The sequence below is a fragment of the Pinus tabuliformis genome, chromosome 5_2 (assembly GCF_031772625.1).
Source record: "Pinus tabuliformis cultivar Carrire ecotype Pingquan chromosome 5_2, CPIR1, whole genome shotgun sequence".
Taxonomy (NCBI): domain Eukaryota; kingdom Viridiplantae; phylum Streptophyta; class Pinopsida; order Pinales; family Pinaceae; genus Pinus; species Pinus tabuliformis.
Window position 1 is genome coordinate 598,443,192 of NC_142306.1, and position 18,271 is coordinate 598,461,462.

General features: G+C 37.2%; 1 protein-coding gene across 8 annotated transcripts; it reads right to left on the minus strand.

Moving 5' to 3' along the window:
- Positions 1–4,096: 4,096 nt before the first annotated feature.
- On the minus strand, positions 4,097–17,931 carry LOC149160415 (uncharacterized). Of its 8 annotated transcripts, XR_016261800.1 has the most exons (6): positions 17,764–17,922; positions 17,356–17,594; positions 7,536–7,701; positions 4,766–4,852; positions 4,580–4,672; positions 4,337–4,407 (listed from the first exon to the last, which is right to left on the minus strand). XR_016261800.1 is itself a non-coding variant. In XM_089436710.1 (5 exons), the coding sequence occupies exons 2-4, from the start codon at positions 17,590–17,592 to the stop codon at positions 4,605–4,607; spliced, it is 471 nt and encodes a 156-aa protein (XP_089292836.1). In that variant the 5' UTR covers positions 17,593–17,594; positions 17,764–17,922; the 3' UTR covers positions 4,337–4,407; positions 4,580–4,604. The 8 variants fall into 8 exon arrangements, 7 of the variants coding, with proteins under 7 accessions (XP_089292838.1, XP_089292836.1, XP_089292837.1 ...); XM_089436710.1 differs by lacking the exon at positions 4,766–4,852; XM_089436712.1 differs by lacking the exons at positions 7,536–7,701; positions 17,764–17,922 and having other exon boundaries at positions 4,097–4,407; positions 17,394–17,531.
- Between the last annotated feature and the right edge of the window lie 340 nt (positions 17,932–18,271).

The following is an 18,271-nucleotide window of genomic DNA, read 5'->3' on the forward strand; positions in this document are numbered from 1 at the left end:
ATGGTAATGGAATGTTGATGTAGGGGTGCTATTTTGTTGGCATAGAAGGTCATTTTTTCGCCCTAGGGTCGCTTCCTATAGGATTTCTAGGTCACTGTAATTCCTACAAGTTCATCTTGTAGGTTTTCAAGGGATCTTATAGGTTTACAGGGGATCCTGTAGAAAACACAGTCCCCTTGTAAACTAAAGCAAAAGAGTGGAAAAAAATGAAAGAAATGGTGGAGTGATGAATGACAATGAGTGGGAAAATAAAAATGTGAGTGAAATAGGTCTCTTTGTGATCCTCCTTTGCTCTCTAATCGTCCTTCTTGCTAACCTGCAAAATAGAAATTTTCATGATTTTTCTCTTTTTCCTTTTAAAAAAAAAAAACAACTAGGCCGCCTCTGAGAGGTTTTCATCCTAGATGTTTGCCTTGGGCACCTCAAAAGAGGTTTTCACCCAGGGGTCTTTTTATTCTCATATTTTTTTATTTTTTATTTTTTATTGACACCATTGGGCCGCCCCAAGAGGTTTTCAACCTGATAGTGGGACTCAGGCGCCTCATGGAGGTTTTCACCTGAGTCCTTATTCTTTTTTCTTTTTTTTTTCTTAGTGATTTGATGAGGTAGGAGCTAAAACTTGCTCCACTACCATCATTGTTTTTATGATACCATCAATGAACTCTTGTTTTGACAATGGTCTCTTGTAAATTTTCAATTAGTGTCCATTAATAAGTAAAGGAATAGCCTCTTCATATATGGTTTTGATCTGTACTGAGCCATTATCATGGCATCTTTCTACAACATGAGATCCTAGCCATCTTGTCCTTAACTTTCCCTTGAAATCTTTATACCTAGAATCATATAAGAAAGCCCAATCACCTTTTGAAATTGTTTTTCCTTGATGTTCTTATCATGCAAGACCTTCCTCTGAAGTTGAATTACCTCTGTATGTAGGAGGGCCTGCATTTTGAACTCATATAAACCATTCAACTAGAGCAATCTCTCTTTTTATGTACTACTAAGATCTAGATCTAGTTGGGCTTCCATCCTTAATGTGTTATATGCAAATTCAATGGACAACAGGGCATTTTTCCCATAGACCAGCTCATAGGGTGTGAATCTAGTGGTGGTCTTCCAAGTGTTATTATAGGCCTAGGTGGCCTCAACCAATCTATTTTCCCAATCCTTCCTATTGTTGCTTACCACTTTAGTCAAGATACCCTCCACCACTTTGTTGGTCACCTCCACTTGCCCATTGTCTTGTGGATGATAGGGAGTGGACATTTTGTGCCTGATCTTGTGCTGGCTGAGCAAGTCTTCAATCGTGTTGGAAGTAAACTAGTTGTCTTGTTCTGTGACCAGCTCTCTAGGGTACCCAAATTTGTAGAATACATTTTCCCTTAGGAACTCAGCTACCTTCTCCTTTGTTGCTACTTTAATTGCCTTGGTTTCAGCCCACTTAGTCAAATAGTCAATGCACACAATGATGTACTATTTTTGTTTGGAATGAGGGTGAATAGGTCCAATGAATTTTGATGGTGATCCCGAGATGGTTGTGTGGCAAGACTTACATGGCAGCTGGCCCATCCTTGGTCCTTTCCGCACCGGCAGACACCGAGGTTTGGTGAGGGTTTATGGTGTCTTCAATGCTCTTCTGCCCTGAGGTTGGCCTCGTTTTGTGTGAGCACAACATCTATGGTATGGCTCGACCTGGGCTAATTTTATTTGTTGTTTGTTTGAGTTATCCTTTCGTTCCTCTATGGCTCATCTGGTTCAGCTCTGGAAGAAGATGGGTCTCTGTTGCCTGTTATCCTCTTGGTTCTTCTCTAGTTCTGGTCCTCTATCATTTGCTAGTTATATGAATGTTCATCGTTGGACCTGGTGGCTACTATACACCTGGTTTTCCGTGGAGGTCTCAGGTTTGGTTTGTCATTCTGGGTATGATTTATTTTGACTATCTGTGAACGATTCTTTTACAACTTGCAAGTGATGTTTTCTGACTGGGTTTTGGTCACATTTCACAGGCTTTCTACTTGTTACACTCGTCGATGGCTTGGCTGCTTATTTGACAGGTAAAAACCCTATTCTGATTCCATTGTTTCACCTTCCTGTAGTTTTATTAATGGCCTTGCTCCCGGTGAGCAAGTTGTGGTATCATGGCACTTTAGCCATTGGTTGCACTCAGGTTGGGGTTTCAACTCGTGGCTTAGTTGTGGAGTCTAGCCTCCCTTTCAGGTATCACTACAACAAAACCAGCGATTTGCGCCAGATTTTAGTGCATTTTTTTTTGTAATTGTGATGAGCAACCTGGCGCTAAATCTGGCTCTATTGTACAATTTTTAAAGCGTCCTTTTTTGCACCTGATTTTGCATCCTTTTTCACGCTAGATTTTGCATCATTTTTTACACCAAACTATGCATCATTTTTTGTGTCAAATTTTGAACCAAGATTTGCATCTTATTTTATGACAGGTTTTGCTTCTAGTTTTGTGTCATTTTTTGCATCTATTTTTCATTCTCTTTTGCTTCCTATTTTGTGTCATTCTTTGCTTCCATTTTTGCACCATCATTTGCATCAAGTTTACACTGTATTTTGAATCCAATTTAACGTCTTTTTATGCATCCATTTTGTGTCAGTTTTTGCATCTAGTCTTACGCCAGGTTTTGTATCTAGTCTTACACTTGTTTTTGCTTCTATTTTTGCACCAGCTTTGGTGCCTATCTTTGCACCATGTGTTGAATTTGATTTAGCACCAAATTTTGCATCCATTTTTGTGCCCATTTTTGCATCTTTTTTTGGACCATTTTTTACATCCACATTTATGTTTGATTTGTCTCCATTTTTCCCATCTCATTTTGCACCATATTTTGCGTCATTTGTTTCATCCAATTTTGCATCATTTTTAACACCATCTCTTGCATCTAATGTTACATCATTTTGAGCATCCAAATTTGCATTTATATTTGCATCTTATGTTGAGTCATATGTTGTGTCCACCTTTGCATCTTATTTTGTGTCTAATGGTACATTCAATTTAGAGCCATTTTTTACGTCTACTTTTGTATTTGTTTTTGCACCAAGTTTTGCATCCAATTTTAAGCTATTTTATGCCCCTTTTTGCACCATTTTTTTGTGTCTACTTGTGTCCAATGTTGCACCATTATTTACACCGACTTTTTCATCCAATTTTGCATTTTTTTGGTGTCCAGTTTTACATCGTTTTCACCATCCAAATTTGCATCTTTTTTTGCCTCATTTTGTGTCCACATTTGCATATAATTTTGTGTCTGAGTTCGAGCCTAAATTTGCATGTGATTAGGAATCATTTTTTACATCCAATATGGCATCCTTGGTTTCACCTTTTTTCAGCCCCATTTTGCATCTTGTTTTATGTCTTTTCTTACATCTTTTTTTTTCCTTTTTTGCACCCAAGTTTGCATCCCAAATTTACACCATTATTTGCATCATCATTTGGCATATTAATTTGTAACGTTTTTTGCTTCTTTTTAACGTTCAACTTTGTATCTTATTTTACATCTAGTTGTTGTCTTTTTTTGCATCTAATTTGGTGCCCATTTATGTGTCCTTGTTTTTGCCCAATTTGATATCCTTTTGTATGCCATGTTTTGTTCCCTTCTTTGTGTCAACTATTGCACAATTTTTCACTTCTAATTTAAAACACTTTGTATGTCAATTGTCTGCATTTTGTATTAATTCCTAGTTTAACATCCAATTTTACTTTCAATTTTGCATCCATGGTTACATCCGCATTTGACTTCTTATATAGAGTATATTTTTCTTTACATATATGACCCCCTTTATAGATTCATAGTGAAATATATGATAGTTTCTAAATATCATTAAAGCAGATATCACAATTCAAAATCATTTGTAAAGAAATTTAAGAGAAATTGACAACATCCATCCAAAAAAATAACAATGTGTCATTAACAACTTTCAAAACATGTATAAAATAGCAACATAATACTAATAAAATCAGTATTATTTTTAATCAAAACAAGTAAAATTCAAATATGATTAACAAATCAAAATATTTCATGAATATCGTTATTCTACGATAAATTAACAACACACATAAATCAAACTCATCGTATGATTACAAAATCAAAATGTCTCATTGATATAGGGTAAATTCACAACACCCATCTAAACATAACAATGTCATTCTACACAATAATTTCTTCATAAAAAACAATGCATGTGCATGCCTAGCTACCACCACCAAGATCATCCTCATGATCATCTTGACCATCCTCATTACTCTGATCCACATCATCACCAACACCGCAACTATCATCATCATCTCCTCCTTCACCACCATCACTCATCCTCATCCTCATCATCTCCTGATATATGTTGAACATAATTTGGATCATCGTCTTGGCAATCATTACCTATAGCATTCTGACAAAAAAAATCAATATTACATGTTAGTATTAATTACATAACACAACGCATGTTTTTGTTATACAATGTTAACCATAAAATGAAGTAAGATATAATATCTAATAGTACTAAAAAATAAAATGAAAATTTGGTTTAAAAGTATATTGGAAATCCAACTAAGATTACATACCATGGAGTCCATCCAAACAACAAATTCAACCCATCTCTTTTCCTGCAGCACCTCCTTTTCCAAATGATTTGGAGGTCTTCCATATTTTAGTTCCTATCAATCAGTAAATAGGGAGAAATTAGATAACAATGACTTTCTTCTAGTACAAAATTTATTAAAAAAATATCACATGTTTAATATACTTACAAAGGTTGTTATCAGTGCTTTTAAACCTTTCTGGCCACTACGATGAGTGACTTTTGTCTTGGTTAACCTCGCCTTGGATGCCTTGTCCTTAAACATAAACCAATTCAATTTATTTTCACACAAATACATGTTTAAGATACTTATAAGTATTAATACATTCTAAATAATGTTTAATGAAAAATTCAATACCTGAATGCTCTCATTGCCGACTTTTCTTTGTGTCTTCTAGAAGAGATTCATTCATACTTAAACAAGGGGATATATTGTAACTTTTTCTAAGTTCTGAATTTTTGGATCGAATACTAGAGTCCAGGTCAAATAAGGTGCTTAAACAGGTTGATATATTATATCCCGGCGTAACCTCATGGATCCTCAACGGAGTATCCAGTTGGGAAGGTTCCTACTTGCTCACCACAATCTGTATATTTTCTCCAACTTCGAAATTTTGGTTCTCTCCAGCTTCCTGGCCATTGTTTCCCTCAATTTTGGCAGGGTCAATGAATCCCTCATCTTTTCTGTTGTTGTCCATATCAAACAATTTTTCTCTAATTGGACCTGCAACAGTTATGCCATCAACAATAAAAATGCTTTCCTGGCATGCTCCCTTCATGGATTTGACTAAAGATCAGTAGCAGGAGTTACAGGTGGTCCAGGTTCAGGAGTAGATGGGTGGGGTTCATGAAAGCAGTAAAAGGAGCTAAAGAGGGATCTCCTAGTGTCCAAACAGGACTAACTGCTTAAAGACTGGGATCTGCTAATGACAGATTGCTCACCCGGGGTCTCAGGATCAGCATGAAAATATTGAAACCATATTCCACAGAAGTGAGATCTTGAAACCATCCAGCATTCTCTCCCAAGTTCCCAGCATCTGGGAGATGAAGGTTGGTATTTCAAGTCCTTCACTTTCATACCTCCGATGAGTGGATTATCCAGAACGAGGTTTCGAGAAAGGCAGGCAAAAAAGAAAATCAGAGTGTTTTTTGTATTCGGTAGCATCTGAAGTTCTGGTCTCCAACAAGCTAATCACTCCCACTAGAAAGCCATAATGAAATTTCCATATGTGAAATTTCTATAAAGACTCTGAGCCTTTTGTTTTGAAATCCTGTAATATGTATACCGACTGAATGTAAATGTTTGTTCACTAATAGGAAAACAAGGTTACTATCTATTAACATATTTCTTAATAGTGAAGAATTGCATTGAACTTCTTTGTGCTATACATATGAATTCTCAGATACTATAAAATATCCGCTGAAAACTAGAACACCTCTAGTTATACTTCAGTTTATAGATCAACTACAGCACAGGCAAACAACCTTATGTCAGACAACAACATCAAATAATTTTGTAGCCATTGACTACAAGATTTGACCACTTTTGACTACAAAACTAACCAGGGCCATCTGGGTGACAACAGATAAAAGAAAGCAGAGAAAATTTTTGTTATGTATATGTTATCTCTTATGCATACAATATTATTATGCACCTATGGAAAGATGGAACCTCTGCATTTCTTTGGATTTAGGCTATATCATTTTCCTTGAATTAACTAGGTGATTTTTTTTTTATTTTCTCATGTAGTAGGTGCTCCAAGGACATAAGGACTCAGTGTATTCTCTTGCATCTTATTGTCTCAATAGGATTCCGAGCTTGGCCACACTTGTGTATTTTTATTTTCAATAAATTGAAATTGGGATTCTCACTCTGAAAAGATATGAGGGAAAAATATAAACAATACTTGCAAATTGATAGATAAGATCGTTGTTTATCATATGGTAGTATTTAATGATAAAAGTCTGTGCTACAAAAAAACACTGCTTTGCATGAACGAAAACAATGGCTACATAAGATTTTCCTAGATGATATCCTTTATCCCATTTGCACAGTCAGGTTTCTGTCAAGGTCTGCACCTGACACTTTCTCTCAGAGCTTAGCAGCACCAATGAGGATACTCTTCATACAGTTAATTAAAGTTTGCATTTGTTTTCTGGAATGCAAAGATGCGGGATATACACATGCACAATCCAAAGCTCCATTTCTGACTGTATCAAAAACTGCAAGAGAAGGTCCTACTCCATGAACAGAAGAGCATCCCATATAATCCTCTAAACCTATTGCCCTTTTCAATTCATCCATTTCGTCCACCATGGGACCTTCAAATACAACATAAGTGAAGTGCGAAGTGAAGATGATGGAGTTAAATAAGGATGTTGAATTGCTTGGCACATAAGGAAGTTGACATCACTCATGTCTGTGAAATGTTTTCGATTCCTCATAGATGTATCAAGTGCATTTGAGCATTGTCTGGCCAGCTCCCAAAAGTCCCCTGTTTCATTGATATGATGGGTATTCATAATAGCAGAATGGTAGAAACCTTCGTGCCCACAAGAAACCAAAATAAGGGTCAAGGGAAGCAATACAAATATTCACACAACTGATCAGAAGAAAATTAATAAAAAAATAAAGGGTATACAAATTGAGATATACTAATACTGTTTGTAGCTGATAGAACCACACACAATTGCTTTCTTACTGAATACAAGTGTATCTGTACAACATATATACCATGAACAACATGACTGCTCACACTAGAAAAACCCAGTTCATAGAGTGCAAGAAATCATGCCATAAATAAATTAAACCTACAGAAACCGATAACTGTAAATAAATACAAAAACATACTGTGAAAACTAGACAAAACTTTGAAGCAGCAGTGGTAATTCAAAATAAAATAAAGCAATGTGCAAATATGGAATTGGCAAAACCTTACCAACACTATGATCAGATAGGCTGCTGCCAACGAGGCTTCTGCAGTCAACCAGAGTTATGACAGAGTAATGCTCCCAGCGATTGCCAAGCTCCTTGAGAACGGAAGTGGCTTTAAGCCCAGCTGCTGTTAAAGCTCCACACATTGTTGTTCTTTCTGTCTTGCAAACCTGTGATGGCAATCCATCAACATCAAAATTGATACTCATGAAATCATAGAACTTATAGTTCATTAATTTATAATGATATAACGTAGAGAACAAAACCTAGTGTGCATTTACTGGCATTAACAATGCACAAATGTAAGACCTCATGGACTATAAACTCTTTGTGGACAATAAACTCTATTAACATGGAATATAATAGACTTTATGGCCTAGCTATCACTAGGCTATAGACCTTATGGACTTCCTATCCACAGTTACAGAACAATTCCTATCCTCTTCATTGACCTAGATACTAGGAAATAAACCTTATGGACTTCATATCCGCATAACATAATTCCTATCCTCCCCATATGACTTCTCTGACACTACTAAATCAAACAGTACACAGTATTGGATATTGACTTGCAGCAATGCTACAAAACTATCTATAAATCTATCAGTACAGATTATCAACTTACATTCTCAAGCTGAGCTGTCCTCTCTGAGCATAAGCACAGACGAACGATTTGCGAATGGCGAGGAGAATTAGGATCTTCAAATGGCAAATTGGCATGCCTCCTGGACCCCAAAGAATATCCCAATAAGTCAACCCCATGAGCCCAGAAGGGCTTGTTGGCCTGGCCTCTGGGAATTGCATCCTCTATAGCCATAAAATTTAGGTTTTCTTCATGATATCCATTCTTCTCTGTCTGAGAATTGGTTTCATATAAAGATCTATAAAGATCTTAGAAATTTCTATAAAGATCTTAGAGGCTAGATCAGTGTGAAAGAGGGAGAGAGCCAACAAGTACCATGGATAGTGAGTAGGTTTCATATCTATAGTCTCTTTATTACAGGATGGTATAACATTACTAATCAGTGAGGCACATAGACCAGTGTACGTGTTTCCACCAAGAAAGCTCATAACACAAAGACTAATCGCCCGGTTGGATTCTTCCCTGCACCTGCTTTGGCTGGATCGAATCCCTATATCGGGAGTAGTGCCAGCGGGGAGGTGGGCCGGCATCTAGCTAGTCCAAATCATCCATCCAGGCACATCAATCTCAATTTTATGTTTGAAGTGACAGGCAGGCCCCTGACTTATAAAGGGTTCATTCATGCGCTCGTTCTCGCTTATTGATCGGATTACCTTATGGATGCTCGACACCTTGATGAGGTCTGACCTAGATCGGATGCCCAGCTGTATCGGATGGGCGGCGAGATGAGGGATGTTTCTGCTCAAGCATTGATTGACTAAGCCAGTTTTTTCCTACAGGATTCCAATCGGGGCCAACAGGATAGATAGATTGGGCTGATTCCATCCATAGGTTCAGATTAGTGCGTCGCCCTACTTACTATTATTAGGCGACCCCTATTCTTATTTGAGCTCTTCCAACCTTTTCACAATGGCAAGCAATTACCGAATCCACAATGGCTGGCAAGAGCGCCCCCAGCTTATTCCTATAGCTATGGCCAGATCTTCCAATCACCTGGGAAAGCCGAACAAAAGAAAGTGAGGGGCCCTACCGCTCCAGGAGCAATCAGCCAGCACACCGGTGCTCCACATACTGGCCAAATTAGATATAAAAGGAGGACGTTAATACCAGTTCCCCATTCATCCCGGAATTCAGATCTTTTGACCGGGAATAAGAATCTCGCTTGACCAATCTTGCACATAAAGACTCGTTACGTAACGTATCCTCTCTCTTGCGACCGAAAGGAGCTAAGGAACCAGTAACTAAGATGGGTGGGGTTCATGAAAGCAGTAAAAGGAGCTAAAGAGGGATCTCCTAGTGTCCAAACAGGACTAACTGCTTAAAGACTGGGATCTGCTAATGACAGATTGCTCACCCGGGGTCTCAGGATCAGCATGAAAATATTGAAACCATATTCCACAGAAGTGAGATCTTGAAACCATCCAGCATTCTCTCCCAAGTTCCCAGCATCTGGGAGATGAAGGTTGGTATTTCAAGTCCTTCACTTTCATACCTCCGATGAGTGGATTATCCAGAACGAGGTTTCGAGAAAGGCAGGCAAAAAATCAAATTAGAGTGTTTTCTGTATTCGGTAGCATCTGAAGTTCTGGTCTCCAACAAGTTAATCACTCCCACTAGAAAGCCATAATGAAATTTCCATATGTGATCTGTATGTTTCTACACTCAACATCTGCATTGCACTCCTTATAAACCATCTCCTAAAACCACTGTATCAATGCATACTAAGCTCACCAGAAATCTTTCTAATAATGACCATAGCTCCTGTAGGGATGGTATCGCCATAATGCATGCCACAGCAGTAACACACTAAAGCCTACTAAAAGAGAAAGCTTGGATTGTGGTGTGACTCCCTCGCATATGTGTTATACAATAATCCACCTCTAGCCCTCTAAGTAGCTCTATAATGTATCTCTCCTCGCATCAGTGCCAAAATATGTCGCAGAGAAGCAATGTAGGTTGATGCCATTCATTCAAACCGACTTTGTTGTAGAGGAACGTGTCAGTCAACCTGTGTGTTAATGTTATACATATTGCAGAGGAACAAAGTCTTATACATCGTGAGCCATATGAACTGTGTAGAGCCAAGAGCCATCTGTAATAGAATTGGCAGTAACAACATACCAAGCAGCTCTGCTACTGCTGTTCAATGAAGCTACGAAGATGAGCTGTGTAGAAATTAAATTAAATCTCTGAGATATTTTCTGGAAGAGAATCATCAATACCTGAACAAAATAATGCATCATTACTCTCCATAAGATTTGGCTTATCTAATGGATCACTAAAGTCCAGTACCAAACAAAGAATTCAAGCAAGAAGACTATCAAGGCCTTCTGTAAGCATAGGCATCTTCAATGGAGCACCCATGTTAGAAGGTTCCTGGTTGCTAGCCACTGTGTCTACTTTCACAAGTTGTATATTTTCTCCAACTTTGAATTCTTGTGTCTCTTCAGCTCCATTCTGTACAGATTGTTCTTCCTGGTCATCCTTACTACCATACTTGAAACAAGTCATTCATACTACTGAAATGGAGCAGCCCCGCTGCTAGTTAAAGCTCAAACTTGATGAAGATCTTCTTACTGTTATTCAAAACTTTTTGCAGGGTTATGATTTGAAACCCTGCTTCGACTGAAACCCCAAGTGTAGAAGATAGTTTTGATTTTGAAATGCTAATAGTACAGACAGTGGATGTCAACAATATCACTGACTGCCAGAACAATCTGCCCATGCATACACTCTTCCTTGATTATGATATTGAAGATAGGCAAAGGAGGTAATACCAATGAGATAGATCAATGCTTCAGAGAATGAAGATCGGTGGATACTCCAGGACTTGTTATGGAGATTGAAGACACAGTAAAAGTCTGACATTCCTTAGAAGTGAAGTCAGATGATCTTTGGTATCATCGATATTTGTTCCTTTCACTTCTTCATAGGCACCTTACTAGCTAGTGCCAGTGAGAAGTATCAGTGAGTTCTGAGGGAGCAACATATATTTTCTTACTATTCCAACTATATGCCCTAGACTTGAATCTAAACAGCGAATTGTCAACAATGGTGTCTTGTCACTTAAAAAAAAACTCAACAGTGCCTTGTGTATCTTAAATTCAACAAGTTTATTTATGCTGATCTCTGTAAGATTACAGTCTTCATTAGGAGTTCTTTCCATGGTCATATAAGATGATGCCATTTGATGCTATTGGTTAGATTACATATAAACATCGAATTCTCAACAATGGTGTCTTATCACTTAAAAAATACTCAACGGTGCCTTATGGATCTTAAACTCAACATGTTTATTTATGCTGGTCTCTGTAAGATTACAGTCTTCATTAGGAGTTATTTCCATGGTCATATAGGATGACGCCATTTGATGCTATTGGTTAGATTACATATATATGGAGTATCGATTCCATATTAACTATGCATCAGTGCCAAAATATGTCGCAGAGAAGCAATGTAGATTGATGCCATTCATTCAAACTGACTTTGTTGTATAAGAATGTGCCAGTCGACCTATGTGTTAATGTTATACATAATGCAGAGGAACAAAGTCTTATACATCGTGAGCCATATGAACTGTGTAGAGCCAAGAGCCATCGGTAATAGAATTGGCAGTAACAACATACCAAGCAGCTCTGCTACTGCTGTTCAATGAAGCTACGAAGATGAGTTGTGTAGAAATTAAATCTCAACTAAATTTGGAAGATGAAGATCTTATTCAACTTCTGTATTTAGTTTCATGTCGCAAGATCGAGATTCTTCTAAAGGAACCTAGCACTGCAACAATATCTACAAGTGATAATTTTGAATTCAATCCTCCCTTTTCGCACAAGTTGAAAAATATTAAGATTCCACTTACAGATATGAATGCAAATGAGAGGAATAGAGTGATTGAAAATGTAAAAGAAGACAGACATTTCTGAATAGATTCAACAATAGTTCTCATCATGAAGGCTAGAAAAATCTTACCTCAGCAACAACTATTGAGTGAGTGTGTTGAACAATTCCAAAGCACATTCAAGCCCGAACTTAAAGCAATAAAATCCAGAATTCAGGACTTGATCTCAAAGGAGTACCTGGAACGTGACAATGAAAACAGTAATTTATTGAGCTATATAGCCTAATATCGCTGATTGAGATGCAAGTCGAAAACAAATCTGTAATGCAACATATGGTTAATTTTGTTTTATTTTAGAGAAATAAAACATATCACAGATTGGATTTTCCATGTGAGTTCGACTGACTAACATAGAAATACTCTGTTTTGCAATAGAGGATGAAGAAGTTTTCCAGGTCAGCTAATCAGTCACCCAGTTCTACCTTAAAGAGGAGGGACTTAGATAATGCACGGTTTTTGTGCCACAACTCATCAGAGGAGAGAACACTGCTCGACTCATGCTACTGTTCCTTAAATTTTGTTTTATGTTTCAGACAGGGAGTTCCATCCCTTCGTCTACAAGGAAATAACATAAAGTGGCGATGGATCGATATAGAAGTTAAAATTATTTGGATCTAAAGGAGTGGTGGTTTTATCCACTACTCCAGCTAGTGCCTAAAAAATATAAAATTTGGGTTTGGTGGTTGTGAATTCCATTGTCACTAAAGGTAGGTATAGCCTAATTTTGGTGTCCACCAGAAACCTATCAATTACTTTGGCTATACCCTCTTTACCCTTCCTTTCATTACACCAATCTTACAAATAGCATGCACTTTCAGAACCTAGTCAAAGAGCCCCCAACTCCAATGGTTTTTCAGACTGGTTATGATTTGAAACCCTGCTTCGTCTGAAACCCCAAGTGTAGAAGATAGTTTTGATTTTGAAATGCTAATAGTATTGACAGTGGATGTCAACAATATCACTGACTGCCAGAACAATCTGCCCATGCATATGCTCTTCCTTGATTATGATATTGAAGATAGGCAAAGGAAATTATACCAATGAGATAGATCAATGCTTCAGAGAATGAAGATCGGTGGATACTCCTGGACTTATTATGGAGATTGAAGACACAACAAAAGTCTGACATTCCTTAGAAGTGAAGTCAGATGATCTTTGGTATCATAGAGATTTGTTCCTTTCACTTCTTGATAGTCACCTTACTAGCTAGTGCCAGTGAGAAGTATCAGTGAGTTCTGAGGGAGCAACATATCTTTTCTTACTATGCCAACTATATGCCCTAGACTTGAATCTAAACAGCGAATTGTCAACAATGGTGTCTTCTAACTTAAAAAAAAAACTCAACAGTGCCTTGTGGATCTTAAATTCAACAAGTTTATTTATGCTGGTCTCTGTAAGATTACAGTCTTCATTAGGGGTTCTTTCCATGGTCATATAAGATGATGCCATTTGATGCTATTGGTTAGATTACATATAAACATCGAATTCTCAACAATGGTGTCTTGTCACTTAAAAAATACTCAACGGTGCCTTATGTATCTTAAACTCAACATGTTTATTTATGCTGGTCTCTGTAAGATTACAGTCTTCATTAGGAGTTATTTCCATGGTCATATAAGATGATGCCATTTTGACGCTATTGGTTAGATTACATATATATGGAGTATCGATTCCATATTAACTATGCATCAATGCCAAAATATGTCGCAGAGAAGCAATGCAGATTGATGCCATTCAGTCAAACTGACTTTGTTGTAGAGGAACGTGTCAGTCGACCTGTGTGTTAATGTTATACATAATGCAGAGGAACAAAGTCTTATACATCGTGAGCCATATGAACTGTGTAGAGCCAAGAGCCATCGGTAATAGATTTGGCAGTAACAACATACCAAGCAGCTCTGCTATTGCTGTTCAATGAAGCTATGAAGCTGAGCTGTGTAGAAATTAAATCTCAACTAAATTTGGAAGATGAAGATCTTATTATGAGGCCGAATTGACTGGGTTTGGCTGAGCTCATTTGGAGGAGATTTTTGTTGGTTTGACTAGCATTAACTTTCTGGTTACAACATCTTGTTAACTGTTGTTTGGCTGGACTGTTTTGACAGTGATTGGGCAAGTAATTTTGTATGATGTACTCTCTCTCTCTCTCTCTGTGTGCTGAACTTTTGAAGAATAATAAGAAGATTTGATCAAAGGGTTTTCCCCACATTGGGGTTTTTCTCTAGCATTCGCCAAATATTGTGCCCTCTTGTCTTGACTTGTCTTATTCTTATTGTTTATGTTCTATCTGCAAATACTCTCAATATTTATGTGATTGCTAATCTGGAAATTTATATTGGGCTAATAAGGAAAATTGACGTAAATTGCTCTAAAGCATAAGAACATACCATTGTTATCTAAAATTAACAATCATTCTATAATTAGCATGATTAAAATGTAGAAAAATGTTATGGAGTGTCCAAGTAGTGTAGAACAGAGAAGCAAGAAAAAATACCACAAGACAACCATAGGGTTGATAGAACCATGTTTAGGCACATTAGATATTGCTTGGTGACAGAGTCTTACACCTTTGAAAGGAATATTTGTTTCCCTACATTTCTATTGAACAAATACAAACCTGAATATGTTCTAAGGACTATCATGGAGGGAGTCGAGATGACCCACAGGACCCATAGCTAAATACACAAGGGGATTTCAATGCTGGAAATCTAGTTTATAGCATAGTAGCAAGATTTGGTCATATTGCTCTTTATTATATGGAAATTCGGCAACAGTACAAAATTCAGTATGTTTTCACTGCAATGCAGATACAGAACAGTTCACTTACCTTATAATGTCTTTGATACCCATCAACATATAAGCCCCAAAAAAACAGAGCAAAAACCTCAAAAAAATAAAAATAACAGTAAGAAAACACTTTAAAATAAACTACATTGCAAAATTTTCAAAGAATAAATTGCTTTTTCTGGTTTTAGTGTGTTCTGAGGATGAAATTCTTCTAAAATATGGAACAAAATGCTTATTTTCATACTGAGAAATATAGATTTCCATATTGGAACCATGTTGCATTTCTTTATTAGGTATTTTCCATACTGAGTTGTATTTGAATACATATTCGGATTCAAATTTTGCTACTATGGTTTATAGCCATTCCTAGTTACACGTATGCTGAAATCAGGGAGGTCAAGGTAATCAGATAAATTGTCACAACAATTATGAACAAGAGGCAACCTTCCTTGAAATTCTTGAACCTCCAGTAATCAGAAAAATTGTCACAACAATTATGAACAAGAGGCAACCTTCCTTAAAATTCTTGAACCCCCTACCCTTGCCTGGATTTGCTCACGGCGCCAATCAGTCCTCATGTACATGTACATCAAAATATTTATTATATAATTAACTATAAATTTGTTAACATTAAAAGGACAAATAGATCCTCTGTTCATGTAGAGATGCTCACTGACGACCATGTTGACAATGGCGATGAGAGGGAGAAACTGCCGTGATATCCAATCTTCAATATGCATATTTTAGATAATAAAGACTGACCTACTAAGTTAACCAAGTAGCCGTTATACAAAGTACACATAAATGAAGCTCAAAGCTAAGAGATTTTTTTTCTCACTTTCTTTGCTTCCCACACAAACTATTACTCGATTTCGATTTTTCTTATTAGATTCCAAAATTTAATGAAATTATCTGGCTGGGAGCATTGTTGCAGTGCATGGCTTTTATCCACTATCTCCACTACAAATTTTGAAATGACAACAAAAAATCCATTAAGACCGGAATCTCCCCACAACAGTGAAAGCAGAGTTCATTATTCAAGAACAAAGTAAAGCGAACCAAATACTCTAAGAGCAGGACATGCATGAGTCCTCCAGACCCAGATCCACTAGATTGATTGCATCATTTTTTCAGCTGGATGAAGCATCGATGACCCGGTAGATGCACCAGTCATGAGCAAAAATAACAGACGATCAGTGATTCAGAAGCACCCTTACCAAGCACAGTTGAGATCATCCAGATAATCCACAAGGCCATCTAGGTATGCTATCTTACAAAAGCTATAATTCTCAGCTTATATCTTGTAGACACTAGACAGACACCCATCACCAGGGTTCTCCCTTCCACACGTAACCCGTCAAACTTTGCAGTCCGATGAGCTTCAATAAAGTTTGCCAGGATAGAATCCAGCCTGGTTTATGGCCCTGCATACCTCTCCTTTGACGCTTAGATAAATTAGGACTTATTTATTTTCTAGGCTTCTGCTATTAGTCTCGTCTTCATTGTATCAGGTTTATCTGTTATTATAACCCTTGAAAATCTGATAAGGAAATCCAAGAGATGCTTCTCCATATTTGTGAATGGCATTCTTCGTAAAACTGTTGACATAGACTAGTGCACCTAAATCTGGGGGATTTAAACTGGTTACCTACTAACACGTAACCAGAACTAGCCAGATGCTCGTCTTCATTGTATCAGGTTTATCTGTTATTAAAACCCTTGAAAATCTGATAAGGAAATCCAATAGATGCTTCTCCATATTTGTGAATGGCATTCTTCGTAAAACTGTTGACATAGACTAGTGCACCTAAATCTGGGGGATTTAAACTGGTTACCTACTAACACGTAACCAGAACCAGCCAGATGCTCAACAACATTGGCTACAAACAATTGAGATAATCACCCCTTTGTTATTTTATCATTCGTCATTCTGTTAAATCTGAAATCTTATTTGTAGTCTCTCCTTTTCAGCGAATACCTTTAAGCACTCCAGCATCAATATATAGTTTTAGTCCCATTAACCTAATGTCCTTTCATCATTTGTGGACATTTATATAATTTATTTCTTTATTCCGAAATTCTTCTTAAAATTATTATTTCCATTTCTTTATGAACCTTCTGCTGTCGAGCAATTGGTGTTATTTTGAGCAAAATAATTTGTAAACGAAGTTTCTTGGTTAGTGAAAAGCCCGCCAAAAGTACCTCTACGCCAAGTAGATCCCTGGAAAGTGTCTATCTCTCAATGTTAGTGACATCTCAACGCATTCACCCATTCGGGAGCTTTCGTAGGCAGTCAGCGTCGTATGTAGAGCATCTAGCTCGGCGGGCCTCACAGTTTGTGAGGAAGAGTAAGCAAATCGCAGAGTATTTGCTTATTTCACTCCTTTCGGAAAACCTATAAATTTTTTAAAGTAACTGCTACTTACGAATCATAAGTTTTTTAAAATAAATTCTACTTAGTTTCAGATTTTTAGATTTTTAAGGGGTTTTACCGACCCAGAAATAGAGATTCAATAAATGGAAGAGAAGCTTACTGATGGTGACATCGCCGTCGGGGCTCTGGAGCATCTTGTCCATTCCCTTGGGGCCGAGTGAGGTGCGGAGGATTCTCGCAACGGACCTGGCGGCCGCAATGTTGGCCTTCTGAGCATCTAAGCCTCTGATTCGGGTCTTCTGCTCCTGCTCCTTTATTATGATAAATGGCCTCCCGTACTCATCAAATGCCAGCGCCATCCCTGCAAACAGTAACAAATTGCAGCACATAGATTAAAACCTAAACATACAAGAGTGGCTGCTAAAAACACACTGGATTTTGAACCAGAAACCTGAAATGCGTGTACTCCTCTCTGTGTGGAAGACTGAATGTGCGGGTGGAAATCCATTGAAGTTAAAAATGGAACATACCTTGGCGCCGTCAATGGACTGAAGAACCGATCGTGGGGTTCGAGTGTCTGCTACTGGTGAACCCTAATTCGCAAATCTCTGCAATCTCGTTTTCGCTCCCGCCCTGCGAAAAGCGAACAGATCCTCCTTCTTGTTCTAGAACGTAAATGAAGTTTGGGTTGGGAGGGGTTTTGTAAAGAAAAGTAAAGCTTTACCTTTTTCAAAAATGCTAATTTCATAGTGAAAAACAGTAAATACATTTTTTTATTTTCACATCACTAGTTAAGTAGCTATATAATGTTTTTGGTTCTTTTTTAGGTTGGAAAATATTTATAATAATATAATTTTATGGTTGTTGTTTAAGTTTATTAGGTGTTATTAAAACAATAAATACATTTTTTTTATTTTCACATCACTAAAGAAGTAACTATATAATGTTTTTGGTTATTGGTTAGGTTATAAAATATTTATTAGGTGTAATTTTTTTTAATTTCAATTTAATAATTTTTAAATGGAAAAATATGATTTT

Excerpts from the sequence above, each read along its gene's own strand:
- LOC149160415 (XM_089436707.1), bottom strand. The coding sequence starts at position 17,592 with ATGGCGCTGGCATTTGATGAGTACGGGAGGCCATTTATCATAATAAAG. Across the intron at positions 7,702-17,355 it reads TATTGAATCTCTATTTCTGG|GTTTGCAAGACAGAAAGAAC; the intron begins GTCGGTAAAACC and ends TTGCCATCACAG. Across the intron at positions 7,140-7,535 it reads CCTATCTGATCATAGTGTTG|GTTTCTACCATTCTGCTATT; the intron begins GTAAGGTTTTGC and ends GTGGGCACGAAG.